General features: G+C 56.5%; 1 protein-coding gene across 1 annotated transcript in view; it reads left to right on the top strand.

The window, feature by feature from the left end:
- Positions 1–4,233: 4,233 nt before the first annotated feature.
- Positions 4,234–23,763, top strand: part of UMODL1 (uromodulin like 1) — a 64,708-nt gene continuing 45,178 nt past the window's right edge. The window contains exons 1-7 of the mRNA XM_045863552.2: positions 4,234–4,309; positions 8,101–8,343; positions 14,032–14,193; positions 14,994–15,112; positions 17,852–18,038; positions 19,963–20,095; positions 21,472–21,479. Of these exons, the coding sequence (XP_045719508.1) occupies positions 4,234–4,309; positions 8,101–8,343; positions 14,032–14,193; positions 14,994–15,112; positions 17,852–18,038; positions 19,963–20,095; positions 21,472–21,479 (928 nt within the window). The remainder of the gene's footprint in view (positions 4,310–8,100; positions 8,344–14,031; positions 14,194–14,993; positions 15,113–17,851; positions 18,039–19,962; positions 20,096–21,471; positions 21,480–23,763) is intronic.

The following is a 23,763-nucleotide window of genomic DNA, read 5'->3' as shown; positions in this document are numbered from 1 at the left end:
TGCAAAGTGAAACATAAAAGGAAGAAAAGACAAGGATAAAAAAATGGGTGCGTGTGTGTAGATCTGGGACGATGAAGAGCAAACCACCAGCAACAAGGGAGAACTGTTCAGGAGGGTTTGGGCTGTCAGGTGGAAGAGCGATGCAATTCTGCGCTGGGTTCTCGGGGAGGCTCCAGTGGGGAAGTTGGCTTCCCTGTGCAGTCAGCGCAGATTTTCTGGGAGAGCCACCCCAGCCGGGGGGGTTGCTTCGTACGGGACGGTATCCTCAGGTGTGTACGAGGTGTGTCCTCAAGCTCTTGTGCCTGAGCCACCTGAACCCCTGGGGCTGAGAGGGTACGTGCATTTTCAAAAAGCCCCCCCTGGAGACACTGTGCCCCATGAAACAGTTTTCGGTAACAGCCTGGATTGGATACGAACTCCCACACCCAAACTTTCTCCAGCCTTACCGAGCTCTTCTCTAGCCCTTGGTCATGACCACCCACCACCATCGGTGTTCACTGGGGGTAGCTCCTGCCCAGCGCCCCTTAGAGATGAAGGCGCCCCCCACCCCCAGCAGTGAGCAGAGCAGACCCTACACCACTCCTGCCGAGAGCAGCCCCACCCCCTGTCCCCACAGGGGGACCCTGGGCAGAGGTCTCACTGCGGGTCCCCACGCCCCCAGGACAGCCCTGCCATGCGCCTCTCCCTGCGCTCACACCCCCAGCCCCAGCCTGAGGCCCCTCCCGGCCTGCTCACCTGGTAGGTGGTCATTGTCAAGGCTGCACATTGAGCAGGATTCCAGGAAAGGGGCTGTGAGCCGGGAGCGAAGCCACACATGTCGTCCCCACCCTAGACCACTGTCGTGAGCCCCTCTCCCGTAGCTACTCACATCTGTCCCTTGGGACACGATAGCCATGTCCCAGGACAGTGCTGGGGGCACATCCATTTTAGCCTGTAGGGTAATGACAGATATAATTCTGTAGTAGAGTCTGCTGTGGGCAGGACCACAACTCAGACCCTTCTGAGGTCTGCCATTCACCCTCCTCTCGCAGGTGGACAGGGCAGGCAGAGCCCAGCTCGGACCCACCGTCACTGAGAGCAGAGACATGGTTCATGTCCGCGGAGACAGGCTCCAGGGACAGGAAGCCCATCCTCATCCTGTGTGTTTGTGCGTGTGTGTGAGTATCCGCATGCACACATGAGTGTGTGAGTGTGCAAGCAGCGGACCATGTCTGTACTCACACACATGAGAGTGTGAGCTGCAAGCACATGTGAGTGTGTGCATGCACACATGAGTGTGAGCGTGCAAGCAGCTGAGCATGTCTGTACTCGCACACACAAGAGTGCAAGCTGCGAGCAAGTCTGAGTGTGTGCATGCACACGAGTGTGAGCGTGCAAGCAGCTGAGCATGTCTGTACTCGCACACACGAGAGTGCAAGCTGTGAGCAAGTGTGAGTGTGTGCATGCACACATGAATGTGTGAGCATGCAAACAGCTGAGCATGTCTGTATTCACACATGAAAGTGTGAGCTGTAAGCAAGTGTGTGTGCATGCACACATGAGTGTGAGCGTGCAAGCAGCTGAGCATGTCTGTACTTGCACACACGAGAGTGTGAGCTGCAAGCACGTGTGAGTGTGTGCATGCACGCAGGCAAGAATGTGAGTGTGCAAGCACGTGAGCGTCTGCACTATACACGCACACCCGACTGTGGATGCATGAGTGAGTGTGCACATGTGAGAACGAATGTGTGCGCATGAGTGTGCCTGTGTGTGCACACGACCGTGAGTGAGTATGTGTGTGAATGAGTACCACTGTACCCTGCGGCTTCCCCCAGATCCCCAGTTCAGGGACACTGTGTTGAGCAAGATGTTGGGTTTTCTGCACAGAGACCCTGCGTGAAGAGAGGGAGCCTGGGGGGCTCTTTGCCAGATGGACACAGGACCAGACACTTCTTGGAAGTGACGAGCTTGATGCCCTGGAGGGATGTTCCTCTCCCCGCTGGGTTACCGTGCAGGGTTATTTTCTCCTCAGAGCATTTACATGGAAAAGAAATGTGGAAAAACCCTGCGGCCATCATACAGAAAAATATGCGTAAATAAGAACTGGAGGGAAATACCTCACTGTGGATGAAGTTAAAACAACACACATGGTTTTCTTTGTGTGCTTGTAAGGAAAGGAGGCGGAGGGAGGGCCAAGCTAGAAACAGACGGTCAATTTTGAGAGTTTTTTTAATCATGTGAGTTTTTTTTTTTTTTAAAGATTTCATTTGTTTATTTGACACAGAGAGAGAGACAGCTAGAGAGGGAACACAAGTAGGGGGAGCGGGAGAGGGAGAAGCAGGCTTCCCGCTGAGCAGGGAGCCCGACGCGGGGCTCGATCCCAGGACCCTGGGATCATGACCTGAGCCGAAGGCAGTCGCTTAATGACTGAGCCACCAGGCGCCCCATAATCATGTGAATTTTAATATAAAGGGAAAGCATGTTATGACAACGTTTTATGGACGATTCCAAACCAGCATCAAGTGCTCTACTGGAAAGATGTCTTGACCTGGCTCTGCTCTCTTGTGTGTTGGGCTGGATGTTCTCTTGGTTGGAACTATGACCAGACAGGGGGTGGAGTGGAGTGCGAAGAATTTGGGCCTCAGGATTGAATCTCCCAGTCACTGGCTATGCAACCTCTCTGACCCTCAGTTTCTTTATCTGAGCAATGGGGATAAGGGACCTACTTCCTAGAGTGGTTCTCAAGATGAGAGAAAATAGGGCGCAGAACCAATTGCAATAATATTATCCTTAATTGCACCTTCATATTTTATAGAAGCATTCATACATCATAATAGCAAAAGTTCTAAGAAATAATAGAATGTTGCAATACAGATTCATCTATTTTTAAATGTTCAGGTTGACCTAAATTATAATACTTTCCTGTTTATTGTTAGTGTTGATAAAGTCTGTTTTCTTGAATAATATGTTATAGCTTTAAAATGCATTCTTCTCTTATTGAAACTGCTTTTTTTATATATATAAATCACAACACAGTTTGTGAGTCAAGCCTGCGTTACTGACTTTCCAAGACCCTTGTGCTGAGGGTCCTTGTTTTTTTCCTCTTGTCCTGGCATCTGTCGTTTAACCACTAAACTTGCAAATGCAGCCGCTCGTCATCTTACAGGTGACTCTACTGAGGATAAAAGACGTAGCAACGTCGCTGAGGGAGTTAGGCTCGAAGGTCCCTTCTGGAAGGACTGTTTTGTATTTGGATCACAAGGGAATAACTCTTGTGAACCCTACAGCCAAGCTGGATCTTTGTTACCTTATTTGAATGTTTTCTCAGTAGAGCAAGTGAGATCTTCATCTCAGGTTAGAAATGCGCCCTGCTTTGAGTACCGAGCCATGAAAGCCAACCCAGCAGAGGAACAGGGAGGCACCCCCGACTAGAAATGTACAATCCGTGTCACCTGTGACGTGGGGCCACATACATCAAACATAAAGCACCTGTCACCCCATCACCCGCACGGTTTCCCTTTCATTCCCGGGGCTCTCTCTGGCTTGTGCCCGCGTTCAGGGAAGCGCACAGAGTCGTTGCTCACGGAGATGGAACTTGACGAGGGACTGTGTGGACTTTATAGTTTCCCCCTCCGCATGGCGAGCTGCGTCTGGGTGACGTTGCTTCTGATGCTCTGCAGTGATTTACGTCCCCATTCTCCCGTGATGGCTCACTTCGATGCTTCTCCGTGCTAGATGCTGACGAGGAACGGACCTCTCTGGGACCCCAGGAGGAGGTCGCGGGGTGGAGGGGTATGAACGTTCTGACGGCTTTGATCTGGATTGTCCGACTGTGTGAAGGATGCTTTTCTGAATCCACTTTGATGTGGTGCTGTTTTCTCCTGCCAGTTTGGACGATAAGGAAAGAGAATACTTTGTACTCGATGGAGGGAGTCAGATTTGGGTCTGAAACAGGCTTTCTGCGTAACAACGAGATGGGACCTAGCGATGCCGCCTGCTGGTTGGGTGCTCACCTTTCCTGAAAGATGCCATCTGTCTGGAGCGAGAATGGGCTGTGCGCCGCGGGGTCCCCGAGGGACATGGCCGTGGTGGTGGCAGGTGTTAACGAGCAGGCATAAGGGCCGGTTCCCTTGGAGCATACGCTCTGAAGCCATCACCACCGCCCGCGGCGCCGGGGACAGAAGGGCTCTTTCTCCAGGCCCCTCTGTTTGGCTGCCCTGGGGAGGCCCAGGGCCGCGCTACCTCGGCTGGACCATGCTCAGGGCCCTCCAGCTGGCCTTGCTGGCTCTGCTCAGAGCGGCGGGCCCGAGCCAGGCCAGCGGCTTCACAGGTGAGGGCTCGGAGCCCGGCGTGGGTGATGCCGGAGGGGCGGGGGGCTCCTGGGGAGCAGGTCTTGTGGGGACGGCGGCCCTGCAAAGATGCGTCTGCTCTGAGAGTTGACGTTGTTCCATCTGGTAACCAAGCATTCTGGTAACCACAGAAGAGGTGGGGTGTGTGTGTGTGCTTCCGAGTCAGTGGGGGGTCAGGGGAGTTCAAATGCAGATTCTGAGTCAGCGGGTCTGGGGTGGGGCCTGGAACTCTGCATTGCTGCCGGCGGTGTGGGCGTTGCGGACCCGCAGGTCACGCCGAGTAGTGAGTTTCTAGAGACTCAGAATCAAAGTCTCCTGAGTCTCAGAGCGTTGGAGTCCCCTACTTTCGGGGAAGGGGAGGGAGACCCAGAGCGGTCAGGGACTCGCCCCAGGCTGAATTTCCGCCAGGGTGACCCTTGCCGTGGGCCCGGGTTCGGACCTTCTTCCCCTGTCAGGCAGGCTCAGGATCGTGAAGTGGACCCCCCTCCCCTGGGGTCCGCCAGCCCCAGTGTCCTCCTTGGTACGTGAAGGTGAAAAGTGGCCAACAGGGCCGTGATGGACCCTGTGAGGGCACCTGCCCAGAGCCTTCGCCAGGCCCACGTTCCCGCTGAGAGCATGTCGGGTTTCTGAAGCCCCGGACTGCAGAGACCCGAGATGGCAAACCTTTGCAATCATTTCCCTTTGAAATCTGTCTTATTCCGTTGGGAATTCACACAAATCCACTCTGTTTCTACAGTCAGCTTCAGTTTAGCACTGGTTTAGAGATTCCTTCCCCTGCAGGCAGAATTTTGGTTTGTGATTTCTTTCGCTTGATTTTCTCGCGGGATGGGCAACGTGTACGAGAAGCGGTCAGGAGGTCCCCCTCGAACCCCTCGCTGTGCCTGTGGGGACACAGGGAGCAGAGGGCTCAGGGCTGCGTCGGGGTTACCCAGCTTCTTGCCCTTCGTGCCAAGGACTGCCTTTCCAGACAGTTTCATTTACTTAATTCCAGGACGTAGTTAGCATTTGACAGATGACAAGGTGGGGTCACTGGGAGGGCATGAAACGTGCTCAGAATTGCAAAGCTGGTATTTGGGGAGCTGGTGTGAATGTGGATCTTCTCACCCCAGGACCAGGCTCACTCCAAAGCATTATTTCCGCCTCTGAGACCAGAACCCAGGACCCCGGACCCCCACACTGATGGCTCCTTGGAAGGATTCATAGAATGGGAGGATCTGCTATAAGGTGTCTCCTCTGGTCTCTGCCAAGAAGCCAGGCTTGGAGAGCACCTGGTGGCCTCCAGAGGAATGCAAAAATCAAAATACAACAAACAGATCCCCAGCATAGTTTCAGTGGAGGTGTGTGCGCATGCGCGTGTGTGTATGTGTGTGTGTATGTGTGTATGCGTGCGTGTGTATGTGTGTGCGCGCGCGTGTGCGCACGTGCATGTGTGCGCGCATATGTGTGTATGTGCGCGCGCGTGTGCATGTGTGCGTGCGTGTGTATGTATGCATGCGTGTGTATGTGTGTGCGCGCATGTGCGTGCGTGTATATGTGTGTGCGCGTGTGTATGTGTGTGTATGTGCATGTGTGTGCGTGTATGCGTGTGTATATGTGTGTGTGCGTGCGCGCGTGTGTGCGCGTGCGTGTGTGCGTGTGTGTGTGTATGCCCGCATGCACTTTTATGCACAGGAGGGCTCTGCTGATGCTCAGCTGGGACCTTGTCATGATCAGATGGAGACCCGGGCTCCCCAGGGGCTGAGAAATGTAACCTTCATTAGCAGTTAGCATCTCCTCTTAGGTTAAGATGCAAAACAAAGTCTAGAGCCACCTTCCCGGTTTCTCGGTGCAGGAAGCCTTGGGCTTTTTGTCTTGTTGGGCACTGTCCCATCATTACTCAGTGAGTGGCGACACTCACCGTGGCCGCTTCTCCAGTCCCTCATCCACGTGATAGCCAAGCTCTGGGCCATTACCTGGCCTGGGAAGCTGGTTTCTGCTGCCCTGCCCCGGGTACGAGGCCTCCCCATTCCTCGCCACAGCACCCCTTTGGTGAGGAGGGGCAGCAGGCTCTCTCCTCTGCCAGAGGCTCTGCCACCGCAGTGCTGACCGGGAGGCAGGCACGTGGCTCACGTGGCTCTGGAGTGGGCTTGCTCTGGGCGCTGGGATCCAGCCCCATGTTCCGCCCAGAGTAAGGCTGCAGGCCCCTCATCAGCCTGGAGGGCTGGCTCAGCCCCTCTTCTCCCGGGGGTCGCCAGCCCCCAGAGTCTTGCTTTCTGCACACTTGTGGGATGCTGTGAAACCGAAGGACAGCGTCTTTAGGGCGCCGTCCTGGTGTTGGGGATGCAGATGATTTCTGTCTCAAAGCTCCTTCCAGAAGCCCAGCTTCTCACTGCGGGTACACACTATAATATGGAGCACCTACCCCGTGGCGGTACGGTTTCATAAAGCCGAGCGCTCAGAGGTTAAGTATCTGATAGTGTAAAGGACGGTCAAACCGTCCCTTTATCCTACACCGAGAGCCCCAGGCTGGCTGCACAGCCTGAGTTCCCGGGGGTTCCCTGGGGCTGCCTTGGCATAGCACCACGAGGCTGGGGCTTCAGGAGCAGAGCTTATCTCCTCCCAGCTCTGGAGGCCAGGAGTCTGAGATCAAGTCTGAGATCAAGGTGTGGGCAGGGCTGGTTTCTCCTGAGGCTGTGACTGAGAATCTGCTCCATCCTCTCCCCCAGCTTCTGGGGGTTTGCCAGCAATCTGGGTGCTCCTTGGTTGGTGGCGGTATCTCTCCAATCTCTGCCTGCGTCTTCCCACGTCGCCCTCCCTGTGTGCCTGTCTCTGTCCAAATTTCCCCTTTTGTAAGGACACCAGGCATAATGGATTGGGGCCACCCTACTGCAGTATAAGCTCATCTCAGCTAATGATATCTGCAAACACCTATTTCCAGAACTTCAACACATGAATTTTAGAAGGGTGGGTGGGGACATGATTCAGCCCATGATAATCCCTGCTATATGAGGAGACAGAGGTTCCGTGGGCAGACGGGGACGCCCCAGGCTGGTGAAGGTAGGGGGTGCCTCGGGGTCTTGAGAACCCAGCGATCAGACTGACAAAGGGGCGGGGGCCGTGGGCGTCTGTGCACAGCAATCGGGCTCCAGGTGAGAGACACAGGGACCCAGCGGGCAGGTGGACGTCGTCCTCGGTGGGGCACTGTGCTCTCCTCTCTGACAACAGCTGTCCTTGTCAGACTGAGCTTTACCGTCTAGAAACTTTCATGTGTGCTCGAGGTATTGCTTATTTACCTTCCTCCTCGTTCCCAAAAAGGCTGCCATTGCACCTGAACCTGGCTCGTAGCAGCCCCTCATATATATTTGCTGAGGGAATGGCCGCGGATTCATTTCATGTGTGACATGCCTGAGGCTCGGGGAGATTCAGAGGCGTGCGCAGGATTCTCCAGCCAGCAGGGTTGGGGAACAGGGTGCAGGAAACAAGGACACGAGCCCCAGATGTTTGGACCCTGCCCTCCACGTCTTTAGTGCACCGTCAGCCCCCCAGCTGTGTGTGGGGGGGGGCAACTCCAGGCTCTGCAGAGAGGACTTCTGAGCGTGCAGGTCCCTGTTTACCCTTGACTCCTCCGAGTTCACACGATTACCTGACTTCTCAGCGGGCCGGTGGGCAGATGCTGGGGGCGCTGCTGGCCCCCCAGAAGTGGAAGATCGGCCCAGAACCCCTTCTATCGATTTGATTCCGGCGTTTTCTTCTTCGCTGTTTTTCCTCCATCCTTCCTCCCACCCCCTCGTAGAAAAAGGCCTTTCCTTGCTGAGCTTCCAGCTGTGCAACTACAGTGTGACCCGAAATATCCAGAAGGTGGAGGCTGTCCAGGCATCGCACGTGATCTACACTCCCTGCGGCGGGTGGATCCCATGGAGGCGGTGCCCTAAGACGGTTTACAGAACCCAGTATGTGGCTGTGGAGGTCCCTGAGTCCAGGAACGTGACCGACTGCTGTGCGGGCTATGAGCAGCTAGGCCTCTACTGCGTCCTGCGTGAGTCCGGGGCGGCCGGCGGGCGGGGGGCCCCGGGACCCCTGATGAGACTCAGGACAGGCACTGTTCGCACCTCTTAGCCCTTCCGGAACAATGGTTCTCAAGCTAGAGCACACATCAGGATCATCTGGAGGGCTTGTCCAAGCTCAGATCACCGGCCCAGCCCCAGATCTCGGAACCAGCGGGTCGGGGTGGAGTACAAGCTCCCAGCTGGTCCTGATGCTCTGGGGCCCCCCTTTGAGAACCTGTGCTTTGGAGTAGTGGTTCTCAGGCCTGACTGCACACCGAAGCCCCTGGGCAGCTTTAAAAATGCTAATGCGTGGATGCGGTCCTCAGAGAAGGTGATGGAATTGGTCTGGGGCATAGCTGGGGCACTGGGTTTTTTTTTAAAGGTCTCGAGCGCTTTGAACACGTAGCTGAGTTTGAGAACCAGCATTCCAAACTCTTCTGTATTGGTGATCTTTTCTTTTTAAAAGCTGCAGTGGAATGCTTCCTTCACCTCAAATCCTAATCTGAGCCCCCATGTGTGAAAGAGAGGGAAAGATTCCCCTCGGTCCTCTTCCTTCCTCAGGGCTGTTCGGAAGATGCTTGAGCCAGTTGCCCTGGAGACCAGTGTGGCTGTCCCCGGCCAAGTGTGCGAGGCCAGGGGGGCTGGGCTTTGCAGCATTCAGGGCTGAGCCTCTTGACATGGAGGGAACTTTCCAGAAGACCTCTTCCAGGGGAAAGGATGCATGTGTGTGGGTGTGGGTGGTGGTGGTGGTTAAATTTGAGTCAATACCAGATCTAAAATGAGTTTCTGAGCCGCCAGAAGGTCTCCCTGCCCCCACCCTGTCAGGGAGGGGAAGTGGGACGGGTGTGGCCCCAGTGAGTTTCCAGGGGCCACCCCTAGAAAGGAAGGCTGCTGCCTGCAGAGTGCACAAAGCCACCGTCCAGGGGTCCGGGAGGGGCATCCCACATGACCCGTCCCCAGGGGGCCCAAGGCCAGGACGCTGCACACGAGGGGCGCCAGCCGCCTCCCCACCCTGCGGCTACAGGATGTAGTTGGTGCAGCCCCTGCAGAAGGCAGTGTGGGCTTGGCGCCCTGAGTCATCCCGAGCATGCCTTTCTCAGGCCCCCGAAGCCACCTCACAGAGGACAGAGCTGGTGACGCGTCCCACCGACCCAGTTCAGAGAGCCGCACACAGAGATGAGCGTTAAAATGACACCACTGTCACCAAGGGGCGCCATCACCAATACGAACCTCAGGGCCCACAGCCTGCTGCCAGCCCCGTGTTCCCACCGGTTCCCTGAGGGGGTCCTTGCAGGGTGGGGCTTCCCCTGGGGTCCTGCCAGGGCCTGGATCGGAGGAGTCCCTTCCCGTACGGACACTGGCCCCCTTTCCACCTTCCCTGTCTCCAAGGAAGCGCTGCCTGGGAGCACCTCTCTTCCTGGGGCTGGTGGGGGTCCTGGTGTTGGGGAGGACTCAGGCCGCGCACCTTGGCGTGGAGGGTCAGGATCCGGGGTAGAAGGTGGGGGCCGCCCGGTCCCGTCCATTTTCACCTGTGAAGGCCACTCTCCTCCCACCTGCTCGCTGCTGCTGGGGGGTCACTTGACTAGTGAGGGCACCTGCCCAGAGGAGCCCCTGGAGCGCCTGGGCCCCCCCAGCCCCCCGCGCTGCCTGGCGCCATCCTGTCAGGTTGCTGCCCCACTGTGCTAAACCGGCGAGCTCTCACGGGCGGGGAGGCCCGGCGTCCCGTCCCCGCCACCAGCTGCTCATCTTTCTTGCCCTCGACAAGCCAGCCCCCCAGGAAATGCCTCTCGGGGGATGTCAACCCCACTTTCGGGGTGTTGGTACCTTTCATTAGGAACTCACCAGGTGTGGAGAGGCTCAGAACATTCTAGTTAGAGAGTCCCATGGGCAGGGCTCTCTGGGGGAACTGCTGGTGTGGCTGGGGTAGGGAGGGCGAGGCTGTGGCGGGGCACACCCGGGGAGCCAGAAAACGAGAGGCCCCTCCGAGGTGGCTAAGTGGGGTGGGGGTCGCCCCCGGCCCTTAGAGAGTCGTTCTAGTAGCCGTGTGGAGAGGAGGTGGCCAGGAGCCCGGAACGAAGGAGAAGAGGACCTTGATTGTGTGCGTCCTTTATGACAGGCCAGCCGGGCAGGTTCTGGGTCACTGATGGCCGGGACCCCCCCCATGCAGATGGGGTCACAGACCTGGGGGTGGGCAGGTGTCTTGACCAAGGTGGCATAGACCTGGGTTGGGTCTCCCCAACCCCAGGTCAGATTCAGTTTGTGGCATTTGAGGAAGGGGCGCTGGTGGGGTGGGGGAGGGGCAGGGGCACCGAGCTTGGGCCTCTTCCCAGGAAGGCCCCTGCTTGGTGCCAGGGCCCCATGTGACACCACAGCTGCCATGGGGCCTCTGTGTGGCGGCCCCGCCCTCCTCACGCTGTGCTCAGCTCCTTTGATCAAAGCTTGGTCACAGGTGCAGGGCGCCGGGCTGGCTCTCTGGAACGGGAAGTGAGAAGTCTCTCTAAGTGCCCTTAGACCTGCTGCTTGATTTACACAGAATGAGACAGGGGCCAGCGCCTGGGGTAGCCACAGGGCACAGCCTGGGGATTTGGGGAGGATGGGAGGGCCGAGGGTCCTCTTCCCTCCAAGTGGGGCGTGACCTGCATCTTGGCAACGGGTTTTCTCGGCTGGGACTCTTCCCCCCAGGCAGCCGCGAACCCCCAAGCTGGCTGGCTCCTATCCCCTCCCACTCAGCAACCGACCTTCTAAAAAGGGAAGACCGTTATGAGTACACGTGTGATGTTCTCTTCAGTCTAGATAGAGGACTTTTTCCATTTTTGTTTTCTTAAAAGTCCAGCATTGGGGAAACAATGATAAGTCACACATTACTTCATTTCAATGTATCGTCAATACAATTACAAAAGTGAATTACATGAGCCAGGCAGAAACTCTGGAAACACAGAAAAGAACAAAGAGAAATCAGCCGTGCGCCCACTGCCCACGCACGACCACTGTCGATATGCTCCTTAGTCCCCGTGCAGGGCAGGCGTTCTAGAAACGCGTGGTCGCTCTGACCCGATTCTTTGTACCATATTCTTCCCACTTAGCAATTCCTCTGGAACACCGTTCCTGTCAATAGATTTTCTGAGCGGCATGGCTTAATGGCCACAGGACCTTACGTCATAGGCGTAGCTATAGCCCCTTGATGAAGCAAGCCCCTACCACTGAATGTCTAGCTGCTTCCAACTTTTCATTAGTATAAATACCACCGTGATGAGTATCGTGTGGTACAAGCACTGCTGAGCTCGGGGGGCATGATTCACTCACGATGAATTCCTAGGAGCGTCCCAGCCGATACTCACCCACGGCGGTGACAGCCCGGGTTTCCACAGGCTCATCATCTGGGCGAGCCCGGGACCCCAGGGGGCCAGGAGGCTCCCCCAGTGGGTGACCAGCACCCCTTTGGGGAAGGATTGGGGGCGGGAGTGATGATTCCAGAGCCGGTCAGATTCCCAGGCCTGGGGAGAGACTTGAGTGCCGCTGTCCAGACGGAAACTTCCGGGCCATCTCGTTGACCTGTGACCAACCTTGGGTTGTCAGGCACTGGGCAGTCCTGTTTCATTGTTTGTGCTGAGTTCGTGGAAGGAGAAGCAGATTTTTGACTTTCCACCAAGTTGGGACTGTTGACTGTTCTCTTGGGCTCTCAGTAAGCAGTTGGGCTGCAAGGACGGAGGGGCAGGGCCAGCAGCAGCTACATCAAGGTGAACTTTAACTTGAAATCACTTCTGTTGTGATCGGGCAACCATTTTTGGAAGCCAGTTTTTCTTGGTGGCCTGCATTTTCTTTTCATTTAAATAAACCTCTTAGTTTAGAGTAGTTGCAGATTTACAGAGAGGTGGCAGAGACGGTAGACGGTCCCCGTATCCCCTGCCCGGCGCCCCTGATGGTGGCGCCTTCCGTTGCCATGGCACGTCTGCCCCAATGAAGGAACCCACATCGTGCATCACTGCTAGTTCAACCTCACACTTTATTTGGATTTTACTTTTTTTTTTTCCCTAGTGTCATTTTTCTGTCCCAGGAGCCCACCTTACATCTAATCTCATGTCTCCTTGGCCTGTTGGTTTTTACGATGGGAAGGAAGGCAATGACCTTGAGGTCCCTGAGGGGTGGCCCTACAGGGATGCCGGCATTTCCACCCCAGCGAGGATCCCGGGCTGCGCCACCCGCCGGAGCTCCATGCCCCCAGAGCCAGCCCCAACGTGGCGATGTCTCCAGGACTTTTAGATGTTGGAACAGGCACCTGGCTAACTGGGAAGTGGTGAGGGAACCACGGACGGCATGGAGAGGAAGTGGTATTGAGGCTGAACGTCAAGCCTTCGCTCAGCAGTGTGGGTCACGCTGGCCTAGCTCCATGAGAAGAGTGAACACAGACTCTCCTTCTCTGGGCAGTTTTGGCTTCCTCCTCCCTTCCCTGGCTAGCACAGCTGCCCTGGGTGATGTGCTCCCAGCACAAGGAGGGGCCCTGCCTTCTGTCTGTCTGGAGCATTCTGCAGAGACCATGGAGGACCCAGGGGGCTGTCCCCGGGACTGCAGTCCCTGCTGATTCCCTTCCACATGGGACCCCACGCGTCTCGCAGGGGCTAACCTTCCCCACCCTTGTGGGATGTTTGCAGAGCATGGTCACCTGATGACCTCCTCTGCTTTCCCTAGAGTCTGGAGGGCATGGAACTGCACTTCCAAAGGTCCGGTAGGGTGCGGGGCTTTAGATGAATCTGGGCCAAGCTGCATGCACTTGCCTGACACCCAAGGTAGCTGGAGCCCTCATCCCCGGTGTGGGCGACAGGAAGGCTGTGGATCACACAGGCCCTTCCTCAGATACCTGTGCCCTTCCCTGCTGCCCCCAGCCTCCTCGAGCTCTCCGCTGCTGGGCCTCCTTCATCCCCTGCTGCCCTGAGCCCAGCTGCCCCTCTGGGCATGCAGCCCCGCCCACTGCCGCGGGTCCAGCCACGGGAGCGCCCCCAGCAGAGTGCCCCACCTTGAGGGAGGCACCCTGGCTTCCCCAGGGTCAGGTTCTTCTTGCTCTTGAGCTTTCCACCACCCTGAACGCCAGCACCGTGACTCCCGGCCAGTCTCCTTGAGCCCGCGGATTCTCCGTTAGTTTGCTGCATCTCAGTCCCCAAAACCCCTTTTCTTCAAAAGCCCATCATGTCTCCACCACTCCCAGGCCTAGTTTCTGTAGGTCTATGTGCATACTGGCCTTGTCCACTGGAATCTAAGTGTCCTGGAGGGGGGACTTTGCCTCTGGCCCACTGCTGGCTGCTGGGCACCTAGCATGTGCCTGGCACATAGTAGGTGCTCAATAAATATTGAATGAGTGAGTGAGTGAGCTATTGGGATACAGAGCAGCAAGGGGTCTCTAAGACGGGGTGGAGCCCCTGTACCTGGCCTAGAAAGAAGGGGACACCCAGTACCCCAGCTCACACCGTCCTCCTCCCAGGAAAGATGGTTAGACTACATTAAAGTCAGAGCACCTGGCCCCGGATGGTTTGCTCTGCAGGACATGGCAAGGCGATACCCAGCCCAGGACATGGCCCTTGAGCGGGTGGTGCTGCGTGTCTCCAAGAACTGCAGATGGAATCCAGTGTCGGGAACACCACTGCTTGTGGCCAGCGTCACTGATTGCTAATCACTGCCCCCCCCAGCCCTGAATCGGTCCAGGGAGTTTGCCTCGAGACCTGGGGTCTGCCCGGTGGTGGGGCTCGGAGCACCCGCCTCACCCTGCGTGCTGGACACAGACTGCCCGGGACTTCAGAAGTGCTGCCCCTCATCCCGGGGCCACCACTGCGTGGCTCCTGACCTCCGAGGTAAGGTTGAAGCCCTGGTCTGGGGGAAGGGTGGGGTGGGTGGGTTTCCAGAAGCAGCAGCTCCATTTTACAGAGAGCCTGCAGCCGCGTGCATGGGCGCGTTCCACTCCTGGGCGATGCCTTTGTCCACATCTGGCCACTGAAATCTCAGAGGGAGGACTGCTCACGGGGGTCCCGAGGAAGGAGGCTATTCTTGGAAGAGCAGTGACTCCGATCTCCCCGGTGTGCTGGAGAAGCCCAGGGGCTCAGGGGGTGCCTGTCGGAAGCTGAGCTGTGTCATAGCGGGGAGACGTAGAGATGGTGGCTGGGTTAGACTACATTAAAGTCAGAGCACCCGGCCCCGGATGGTTTGCTCTGCAGGACACCGGTTTGGCAGATCTGCAGCCTGGCCCTCAGTATGCACCTGTCTGGTCTGGAAAGTTCTGCCACTGACCGTGGGTTGCTCCCAAGAGGACGGGATGGTCCTGGCTCAGAACTAGGGAAATACATTTAAATGTTGTATATATATCATATGTGATAGATGTTATAATGTTACAGTATCAGCAGGGTATGTATCCGTATAGTACAAAGTAATAGTGTACGTTCAATCCGACCGTACACACTACATTATCTGGTGTACTCTCTGTATAATACTATATGGTGTATGTAGGGCTATGTATATATTATAACGTAAGAGAAGGGAGGGCTGGCAGGTGGGGCAAGTGTCCCAACTGTCCCTGGTGGCAGATTTCTTTGTATGACCTTCTGTTGGCCCCAGCCTCTCCCAGGCCTGTAGTTCATCACAGTGTGTCCTCGCGCAGCTCCAGAGAGCCCTGTGACCTTCTGGTACCGGGTTACTGTCCTGGTGAAAATGGACTTCAAGGAGCTCGAGGAGGTGGACCCCAGACTCCTGGACCACATGCGGCTTCTGCACTCCATGGTAGGTGGGGAGGAAAGGGCAGGCCGCCGGGGCTGACTCAGGTGGAGGCACCGGGTGGGAACCGAGGGTGGAGGCGGGGTTTCCACAAGTGACCCCGACATGGCTGACTCGGAACCAAACGTGAATTCTTAACTAAAAAAAAAAAATAAATAAGCCGTAAAGAGGTACGACTTAGGTGCCGTAAGTGGCGATGAGTGGCAGCGTGCGGCCTGATTGTTCTGAGGTAGCAGTGTTGTGTGCTAAAACCCGGGATCTTTTAGTTTCAAGAGAAGGTGCCGCGGTGTAGACGGTCTAGGCCCCAGAGCTGTGCCCTCGCGAACTTCACTCAAGATCCCTGTGGTTCCAGCCCCCATCCCGTGGAATTCGGCAGGCCTCCCGGAACGTGCCGGGCGGGGGCCTCTCGATGAGGGTTCTTTTTTTTTTTTTTTTTTAAAGATTTTATTTATTTATTTGAGACAGAGAGAATGAGAGAGAGAGCACATGAGAGGGGGGAGGGTCAGAGGGAGAAGCAGACCCCCTGCTGAGCAGGGAGCCCGATGTGGGACTCGATCCCGGGACTCCAGGATCATGACCTGAGCCGAAGGCAGTCGCTTAACCAACTGAGCCACCCAGGAGCCCCTCGATGAGGGTTCTGCGCTTCAGCATGGTCCGCATTTGGGGTTGGGTGGCTCTTGCTTGTGGGCCTGTCCTCACAGGGTTTCCACAGTACCCTGGCCTCCACACACAGGAAGCCAGAAACACGCGCCCCTGTGACAACCAGAATTGTCTCTAGATGTGGCCGCATGTCCCCTGAGGGGCAACACTGGCCCTGGGGGAGAGCCCCCGCGGTGGACACAGCTCAGCAGAGCAGAGCTTTCTCACGGGAGCCCCCTCTATGCTGCACGGGGCCACGCGTGCCGGGACCCCCGCGGCGGGCAGGGCCTGGCTCCTCATCCCCACCGGGCGGCTTTCCCCGGGGGGACCGGCTTCCTGAGTGAGTGACCCGTGCAGTCACCCCATGAATAGAAGGGCCTCACTCTTGGCTTGATGCTCAGCTGCCACCTCGTGACGTGTTGAATAATTCTTGAACAAGGGGCCCCACGTTTTCCTTCTACATCGAGCCCGGCACATGATGTGGCTGGTCCCTCATGACCTTTAGAGCCCATAGGCGTGTCCCATCTGTGCCTGGGGGTCACAGTGTCAGTCCCAGTGGGGCCCCTTCTTGATGTGTGGCCCACGGGCAGGGACAGCCCCAGGACCGGCGGCATTCACACTCACCTTGTCTGGGCCGTCCAGGAAAACAGCTAGACAGGTGTTCCAGAACGTCACCTTCCCCTGGAAGCCTCCTTAACTGTCCCAACTGGAAGGGATTTTTGTCTCTTTTTGGCTTGTTGAGGGGCTGGGGCTGCCCAATTGGCCAGTCAGAACACGGCTCTGCAGCCAGGCTGCCCTGGCAAATCCCAACACTGCTGCTCATCCCTTGGGCAAGTGACTTCACCTCTCTGGGCCTCAGATACCTGCATTCAATCGGAATAATCATCCTCCCACCTGAGACAGGGGCTCTGCGGTTTAAACAGTACACGTAAGGAGCTTACAGCCGTGCTGACAATGCAAGCTCTGAGTTGCGGTTGTTGATAATTTAAATTTTTTGTCCGGGTCCCCCCTTTCCTCCTCGTGCTCCTATGTGTTGCTCCTCCAGGCAGACTGATCCCTCCCGCAGGGGTCCTGCCTCCCAGAGGCTCCCACTCCGGCCGGTGCTGGGCGCCCTGACTCTGGGATTCCCATGAGGCCGGAGCCTGGGTGCCGTGTTCTGCCTCCCACCTGACCAGCTGGGTCTCCCCCGGAAGGAGGGGGCTTCGGGTCTCCCTGGGAGACGGGCTTTAGCACCCCCCGAACTGCCTTTCTGCTTTCCCGGGCCGGCGCTGTCTTGGGATCTCGAGATACCAGGATGGGCAAAGAAGAATTCGTATGAATTGAGAAAAGAGATCTTTAAGCCTCAAAAACAAAACAGAAAGCAAAACCCGGGCGTGAAGGACAGGAGACGGTGGTTTCTGCCCGCTCCTGACTCCACATCTCCCTTGGCGGGAGGGTGGGCTGGGCTCCTGCCAAGGGCTGCCAGGGAGGGGTCCTCCCAGGCCCCATTCCTGCGCATGTCCGGTCTGTGTCTGTATCCAGAGTTCTTCTTTGTGGAAGGACATGAGTCGTACTGGACAGATGCCCACCCCAGTGACCTCCTCATAACTAATGACATCTGCAATGACCCTATTTCCAAATAAGGTCCCATTCCGAGGTTCTGGGGATTAGGACTTCAACACGGGTTGTTTTTTTTTTTTTTTTATAAAGATTTTATTTATTTATTTGAGAGAGAGAGAATGAGAGACAGAGAGCATGAGAGGGAGGAGGGTCAGAGGGAGAAGCAGACCCCCCGCTGAGCAGGGAGCCCGATGCGGCACTCGATCCCGGGACTCCAGGATCATGACCTGAGCCGAAGGCAGTCGCTTAACCGACTGAGCCACCCAGGCGCCCAACACGGGTTTTTTTTGAAGGGACCGCGATTTAGCCCATGACAATCGCACTGCAAAAGTATTTATAATCTGGTTTGTAGGACTTCTACTGGGCTGATGACAGAGGCACGACAGAGCAGAATAGCACGAGTATGCGCACGTGCTTACAATCAGTCTTTGCTTCTCCGGGCCGCAGGCTCCCTGTCTGTCTGACGGGTGCCCGCCCACGAGTGACGCTCCGGCTCTGGCCTCACAGGTCACCAGCGCCTTGCAGCTGCTGCGCCCCGCTGTCCACCACCTGCAGTCAGCCCGCGGGGCCACCTCCACCACGGCGTCCCAGCTGCTGTTGGGCCTGTGGCGGCCGGTGCCCGCGGCCCATGTCTCCGCGATGCTGGACGAGGTCGTGAAGCGCGTCTGTGCCGTGATCGCCATCCAGGTGCAAGGTGCTGCTTTCCCTCGGTCCCCTCCTTGGGGGTGCTGGGGGGGCGGGGCGGTGCTGCAGGAAGGACGATCTGGCAGGTGAGGGAGGGGACCTGTATTCAGCTCATTCTGACTCAAGTTGAAACTCTAAGCTCCAAAGTGAAGGTTTTGAGACAGGGTTTTTTTTTCTTTTTCAAAGATAATTTGAGAGAGAGAGAGAGCACAAGCGGGGTGGGGGCAGAGGGAGAGGGAGAGATTCTTTAAGCCGACTTCCCTGCTGAGCACGGAGCCCAACACGGGGCTGGATCCCATGACCCCGAGACCATGACCTGAGCCGAAACCAAGAGTCGGACGCTTAACCAACTGAGCCATCCGGGCGCCCTGAGAAGGGTTTTGCTTCCACGTCGCCCTTCCCTCAGCTCGCTCCCTTGGCTCGCTCCCTCCAGGTCCCCTCCACACTGTCCCACCCCCGATTCCCCTTCCACTCAAGCGCTGGTGAGCAAGTCCTGGAACAACTGGAACATGGCCATCCCTTCAGTTCTTGGGTCCCTAACCTTCCCTGCTGCCAATCCCCACCTTCGCCAAGGACACCCTTGGCCCTAGGAGGGCCCATTTAGTAGAACTGCACGACATTGAACTTGGTAAACCACACAGAGCTGGTCTTGTTTCTCAAAGGAATTACCTGGTCTTCTTCTTTTTTTGGGGGGGGATCTTTGTCAGGGGTCAGCAAACTTTCTGGAAAGGGCCACACAGTACAGAGTTTTGGCTGTGAGCCCCATGGCCTCGGTCTCAATGGCTCAGCTCTGCCCTTGTGCTGAAAGCAACTCTGTACGGTGTGTGAGCAGAGGCCTGGGCCCCATGGAACGTTCCAGCCCAAGCTGCACCTGCTGCTCCCTGGGCCGAGGGAGGACAGTTTCTCTTGCTGGTGGAGCTTCTGTAATACCGAAGGTCACACGTAAAGGGGGTGTGCCAGGGTCTGGAGCCCAGCGAAAACGCCAGTGATTGCATTTTACTCCCTTCAAAACCCACAAATGTTCTTGAAGACCAGACTGAGCCGGTAAGGGAAGGGGCTGTCTTGTCTGTTCTGAGGAGGCCCCCGTCGGAGACCACAGGCAGGCACCTGTAGTGAGCAAGTCGGGTTTATGACCCGAGGCAGCGAGAGAGAGAATGCATGGACAGAGAGCCTGGCCATCTCGTCGTGGGGGTCGGGCAGTCCACTGGAGGACAGTTTGGGTAGGAACAAAGACCCTAAGGAAGTGGGGCTTTGTTCTAGGTCAGACCCTCTCAGAGAGCGGATGCAATGCTGAGACTGGGCGTCTCAGCAAATCTTGTCTAGAAGGAGGGGACCGCCAGCACGAAGATAAGCCATAACTGGAAAAGAATTAACAGTCACTCGTTTCGGCCAAGCGAGTGGGGTGGTGTTTTGCAGGTGATTCGGTGTCTATGTTTCCTGTCTGGCTTAGATAAAACTGTGACGTGGCCTTGCTTGGTCGCGCTTTATCCTGGTCATGGAGTAGCCTTGTCTGGGCTGGTGTTCTGCCAGACTGTCCACCCGTTAGAGGCGTGTGACAGGCCTCTTCTGAACGCCAGGGGCGGCTCCCTTCTCCTTCTGGTCCAGAACACTGTCCGTCCACAAGGTTTATGCTTGGGCAGGAGTTTCAGACCCCATCATTTCATGACCCTTCAGACTCGCTGGTGGCAGCAGGCTCCCCACCCCCAGCACATGGCGCTGCAAGGTGGGGGTGCTGCATGCCTGAGACGTGGGCCACCTGTGTGGAGGGACACCTGGTGGGCCTGGGGGCTCTCTAAGACAGGGCTCCAGAAGTTACCCTGAGACCACTGTCTGAGCCACTTCTTCAGCCCGTGTAACGCCTGTCTGGAGATTAATGCGAATGACAAGGTGGTTAGGGCTGTGACAAGTGTCTCACCCACTCCTCTTGTCAATAGATGTCGACGAGTGCTTCATCGAAGAACTCACTGCCTGCTCCGAGGGGGAGCGGTGTTCGAACGTGGAGGGCTCATCCCAGTGCACCTGTCACCCCGAGCCGCCGGCCTCAGCTCCCCGGAAGCTGAACCACACGTGTGGAGGTGAGCGACCGGGCCCTCCCAGCTGGGGGAGGCATGGCCGAGGGAATCTGCTCAGGCTAAATGGTCCACAGGCCACAGAGATCCTCATGTCTTGCAGAGAGGAAATGACTGACTCGTGTCCCAAAGAGTCACTTAGTTCTTTCCAGCATACTGGGTCTCCTAGTGGGCTTTTCTTGCGTTCGTCCTTGGACTTAGTGAATGTTTGTTTATGTGCCGTTCACCGTGCTGGATGCTGGTGGTAGAAATGCGTGCAAATAGGTCACAACCTTTGCTCTTGGGAAACTCAGTAGAGAACACACCAGAGGCTTGCCAGGCAAGGCAGATGCCTGCATAGCTTATTGCTTAAATCGGGACCCTTCCGAGAACGACGGGGACGTGATCAATACTTACACTGGGACCACAGGAGTGACCTGGACTGTCCGTGTGACCACATGGTCAACCTAAATGGCACCGACAAGCAAGTGTCCATCTCTGGCCCAGGCGGGTCAGGGGATGTGACAGGTGTATACCGGGGGCTGGGGGTATGTGATTGGCTTCTGCCATCAAGGGGCTTCTAGTAAGAAGTGGCTGAGTTTTGAAAGTGCTATGGCGTCGGTCAGCAGAGCCCTGGAATTTGAGGGGCGGAAGGCGGTGTGGAGAGGTGGAATTGAGGCATCCATTGGAGAGAAGCCCTTGGGACTTCCTGATTAATTCGGTGCAGGAGAGGAAGAGGGGACAAGGCAGTAGGCCCACGTCCTGGTTGAACCATGAACACGTGGTGATTCCCGGGTGGGTCGGGGCGGCTATTAGGGTTATTAGCACTGCCTTTGATTATAGTAGTTTATATTGAGATGGCAATGGGATCAAGGGTCCATGCCAGGTGCTGACCGAGTTGGATGTTTGGTGCTGGTGCTCCCAGGGGGCTGCCCTACATGAGTAACCGCGGGGCGTCCGCGTCCAGGTGGCACTAGCCCTTCGGGCATGGGCATGGCTGGGAGAAGGGAAGGAGGCCTTGGCCCGGAGTCCGTGCGGGACGAGGTGCTGACACATTGCCAGGGCGAGGCAGGAAGCACGGCAGGAAGGAGCCTCCAGCAGTCGAGAAGGAACCATCCTTCACAGGTGTGTACCCCGAAGAGGCTCAGAGAAATGAGCAGACCTGGAGGAGGCGTGGACTCTCAGGAGGGCCTTTTGGGAAGACGGGAGATGTCAACGCACACTTGTGTGCTGGTGGGGAGAGACCCTGGCTACTTCTGGCAGCTCTGGGACCCAGGTCCAGCCTTCCCTTCTCTGGGAGGCTGCCCTTGGAATGTCTTCTCCCCGACGACCGCGGGCCGTCCCCAGCTGGGATGATGGTCACCTGCAGTTGCAGGGCTGGCGCCCGGGAGGCAGCTGGGATGGTGAGCGGGAGATGAGCATCTGGAACCACCAGCTCACGTGGAGGGAGCGGTGAGGGTCAGGTTATACACTCCGAGGCTGCCTGCGTGCTGACCCGGGGCCTGTGGCGGTCCCTCTCACGGCAGAAGGCGCTTTGCAGATGGGATTTGCTAAGGGTCTCGAGCTGGGGGTGGATGATGGATTATTTGTGGGGGCAGTGTCACCACAGGGTCCTCGTAAGAGGGAGGCAGGAGGCTCGGAGGCGGAGAGAGGAGACGGTCGAGGGAAGCGGAGGGGGCCCAGGGGCTGTGCGTGGCTTTGAAGGTGAGGGGACCACTGGCCATGGAGACTGCGGAAGGCAGGGTCCGGATTCTCCCCTGGAGTCTCCGGAAGGAGCACAGCACCGCCCACACCTGTATCTTCGACCTCTGCCCTGCAGAGCGGTAAGAGTGAATTTCTCTTGTTTTAAGCACTACGTTTGTGCTGATTTGTTACAGCAGCTTCGGGAAACTCATACACAGAGTGAGGTCAGGCCCCAGAGGAGGTGCGTGCCTGATGGAGCCCAGGAACCAGGAGGTGCTGGGGACAGAGTGCAGAGGAGGGGTCGGGGACAGGGGCAGGACCAGGCAGGACCCACCCTGCACAGATGTGATAAGGCCACGGAGATCCTTCAGTCTTTATTCTGGAAGCTTGTAGACAAATATAAGCCCAGAGAGGAGTGTGATGAATGTCCGCTGGTCCCCTCAGGACCCTTCCGGCTCCATCTCTGTCCCCATCTGCTGCCCACCCCCAGCCTCATTATTCCAAACCCCCTTCAGCATATCCCTCCATCAGTCACACTCCAGGATGTATCTCGAGGAGATGAAAAACCCAAATACCAGATCATAGCATCCCTAAAAACCCCAAACTACAGTTCCTTAATCTCATCAAACATCCAGTCTGTTGACATTTCTCATTGCCCCATCACCATCATAATTTTTGACAGTTTGTTTGAATTGCGGTCTGGGGGTTTCCCTCCACCTCTCTGTTTCTCCTTGTAATTGCTGGAGGATCCGGCGCCCCTTCCCCCACCTGAGTTTCCCATAAGCTGGGATCTGCCGACTGGCATCCAGGGGCCCTCTATACCTGTCCCCGTTCTCTGGATTTTCTAAACCACAGTTGGCTCTTCCTTTAATGGTGCCTGGATCCCTGCGCATCTGATGAAGCCAATGGATCCTTTCCTAAAATGTTCCCAAGTGCATCAAATATATGGGATGACAGAGCAGACCGACCATACTGAGACACAGTTATCAAAATCTCATGACCGCAAGTGGTGACTCAGCTGCCCAAAGCCACGCTGTCCCCTTTCATCCCTTTGGTCAACTGACGGTTGCGGGACTTGGCCGCTGTGTCTCCCCACTGGAAACCTTCAGGGAAGGCGGCATGCATGGGGCAACATGTCCCAGAGATTCCTGGCAACCAGGTCCGGTTGCCTACTCTGGCACCATCTTCATGGAAGACCCTTCCCTGTCACCTTCCTTTCCCATGTCCCCCCTTTACTGCCCAAATTTCCCGGAAGTACCTGCTTGAGAATCCTTGTCTCAGCGCCTGCTTCTGGGAGAGCCCAAACTGAGTTGTAAGCTATGCACAGCTCCGTGCATTGGTTAAATCATGCAGTTCAGCCGTGGGAGTGATGAGCCCGGATGATGCTCAGAGAGGCCACACCGTCCTGTGGTACGAGACTTCTGTGGTTTCCGCAGGCACCAAAGTCACGACCGAAGGAAAAGCTACATTCTAGTCAGATGCTAGTAAAAATAAAGATCCGTTTTCTCATCTACCTTTTTGGACCCCTAATGTCTGTCTATGATCCCCATCCAGGTTAAGAACCCTAACTGGGGGGCGCCTGGGTGGCTCAGTTGTTAAGCGTCTGCCTTCGGCTCAGGTCATGATCCCAGGGTTCTGGGATCGAGCCCCGCATCGGGCTCCCTGCTCTGCAGGAAGCCTGCTTCTCCCTCTTCCGCTCCCCCTGCTGTGTTCCCTCTCTCGCTGTGTCTCTCTCTGTCACATAAATAGATAAACAACAACAACAAAAAAGAACCCCTAACTGGGGTTAAGGAGGGCACGTGATGTGATGAACGCTGTGTGTTACAGGCCACTGATGAATCACTGACCTCTACCTCTGAAACTAATGATGTCCTATATATTGGCTAATTGAATTTAAATAAATTAGGAAAAAAGAACCCTTAATACAGAGGCACCGTTAGATTCAGATTCAGATTTGACCTTTTCTTGGCAAGGCTCCTTCATACGCCCTAGGTGGTGTCCTGT

This window comes from Mirounga angustirostris, unplaced genomic scaffold (assembly GCF_029215605.1).
Source record: "Mirounga angustirostris isolate CCGP_5_RB_7025 unplaced genomic scaffold, mMirAng1.0.hap1 SCAF_1, whole genome shotgun sequence".
NCBI lineage: Eukaryota > Metazoa > Chordata > Mammalia > Carnivora > Phocidae > Mirounga > Mirounga angustirostris.
Note: the sequence above shows the minus strand (reverse complement) of the source record. Positions and strands in the feature narration are given on the sequence as shown.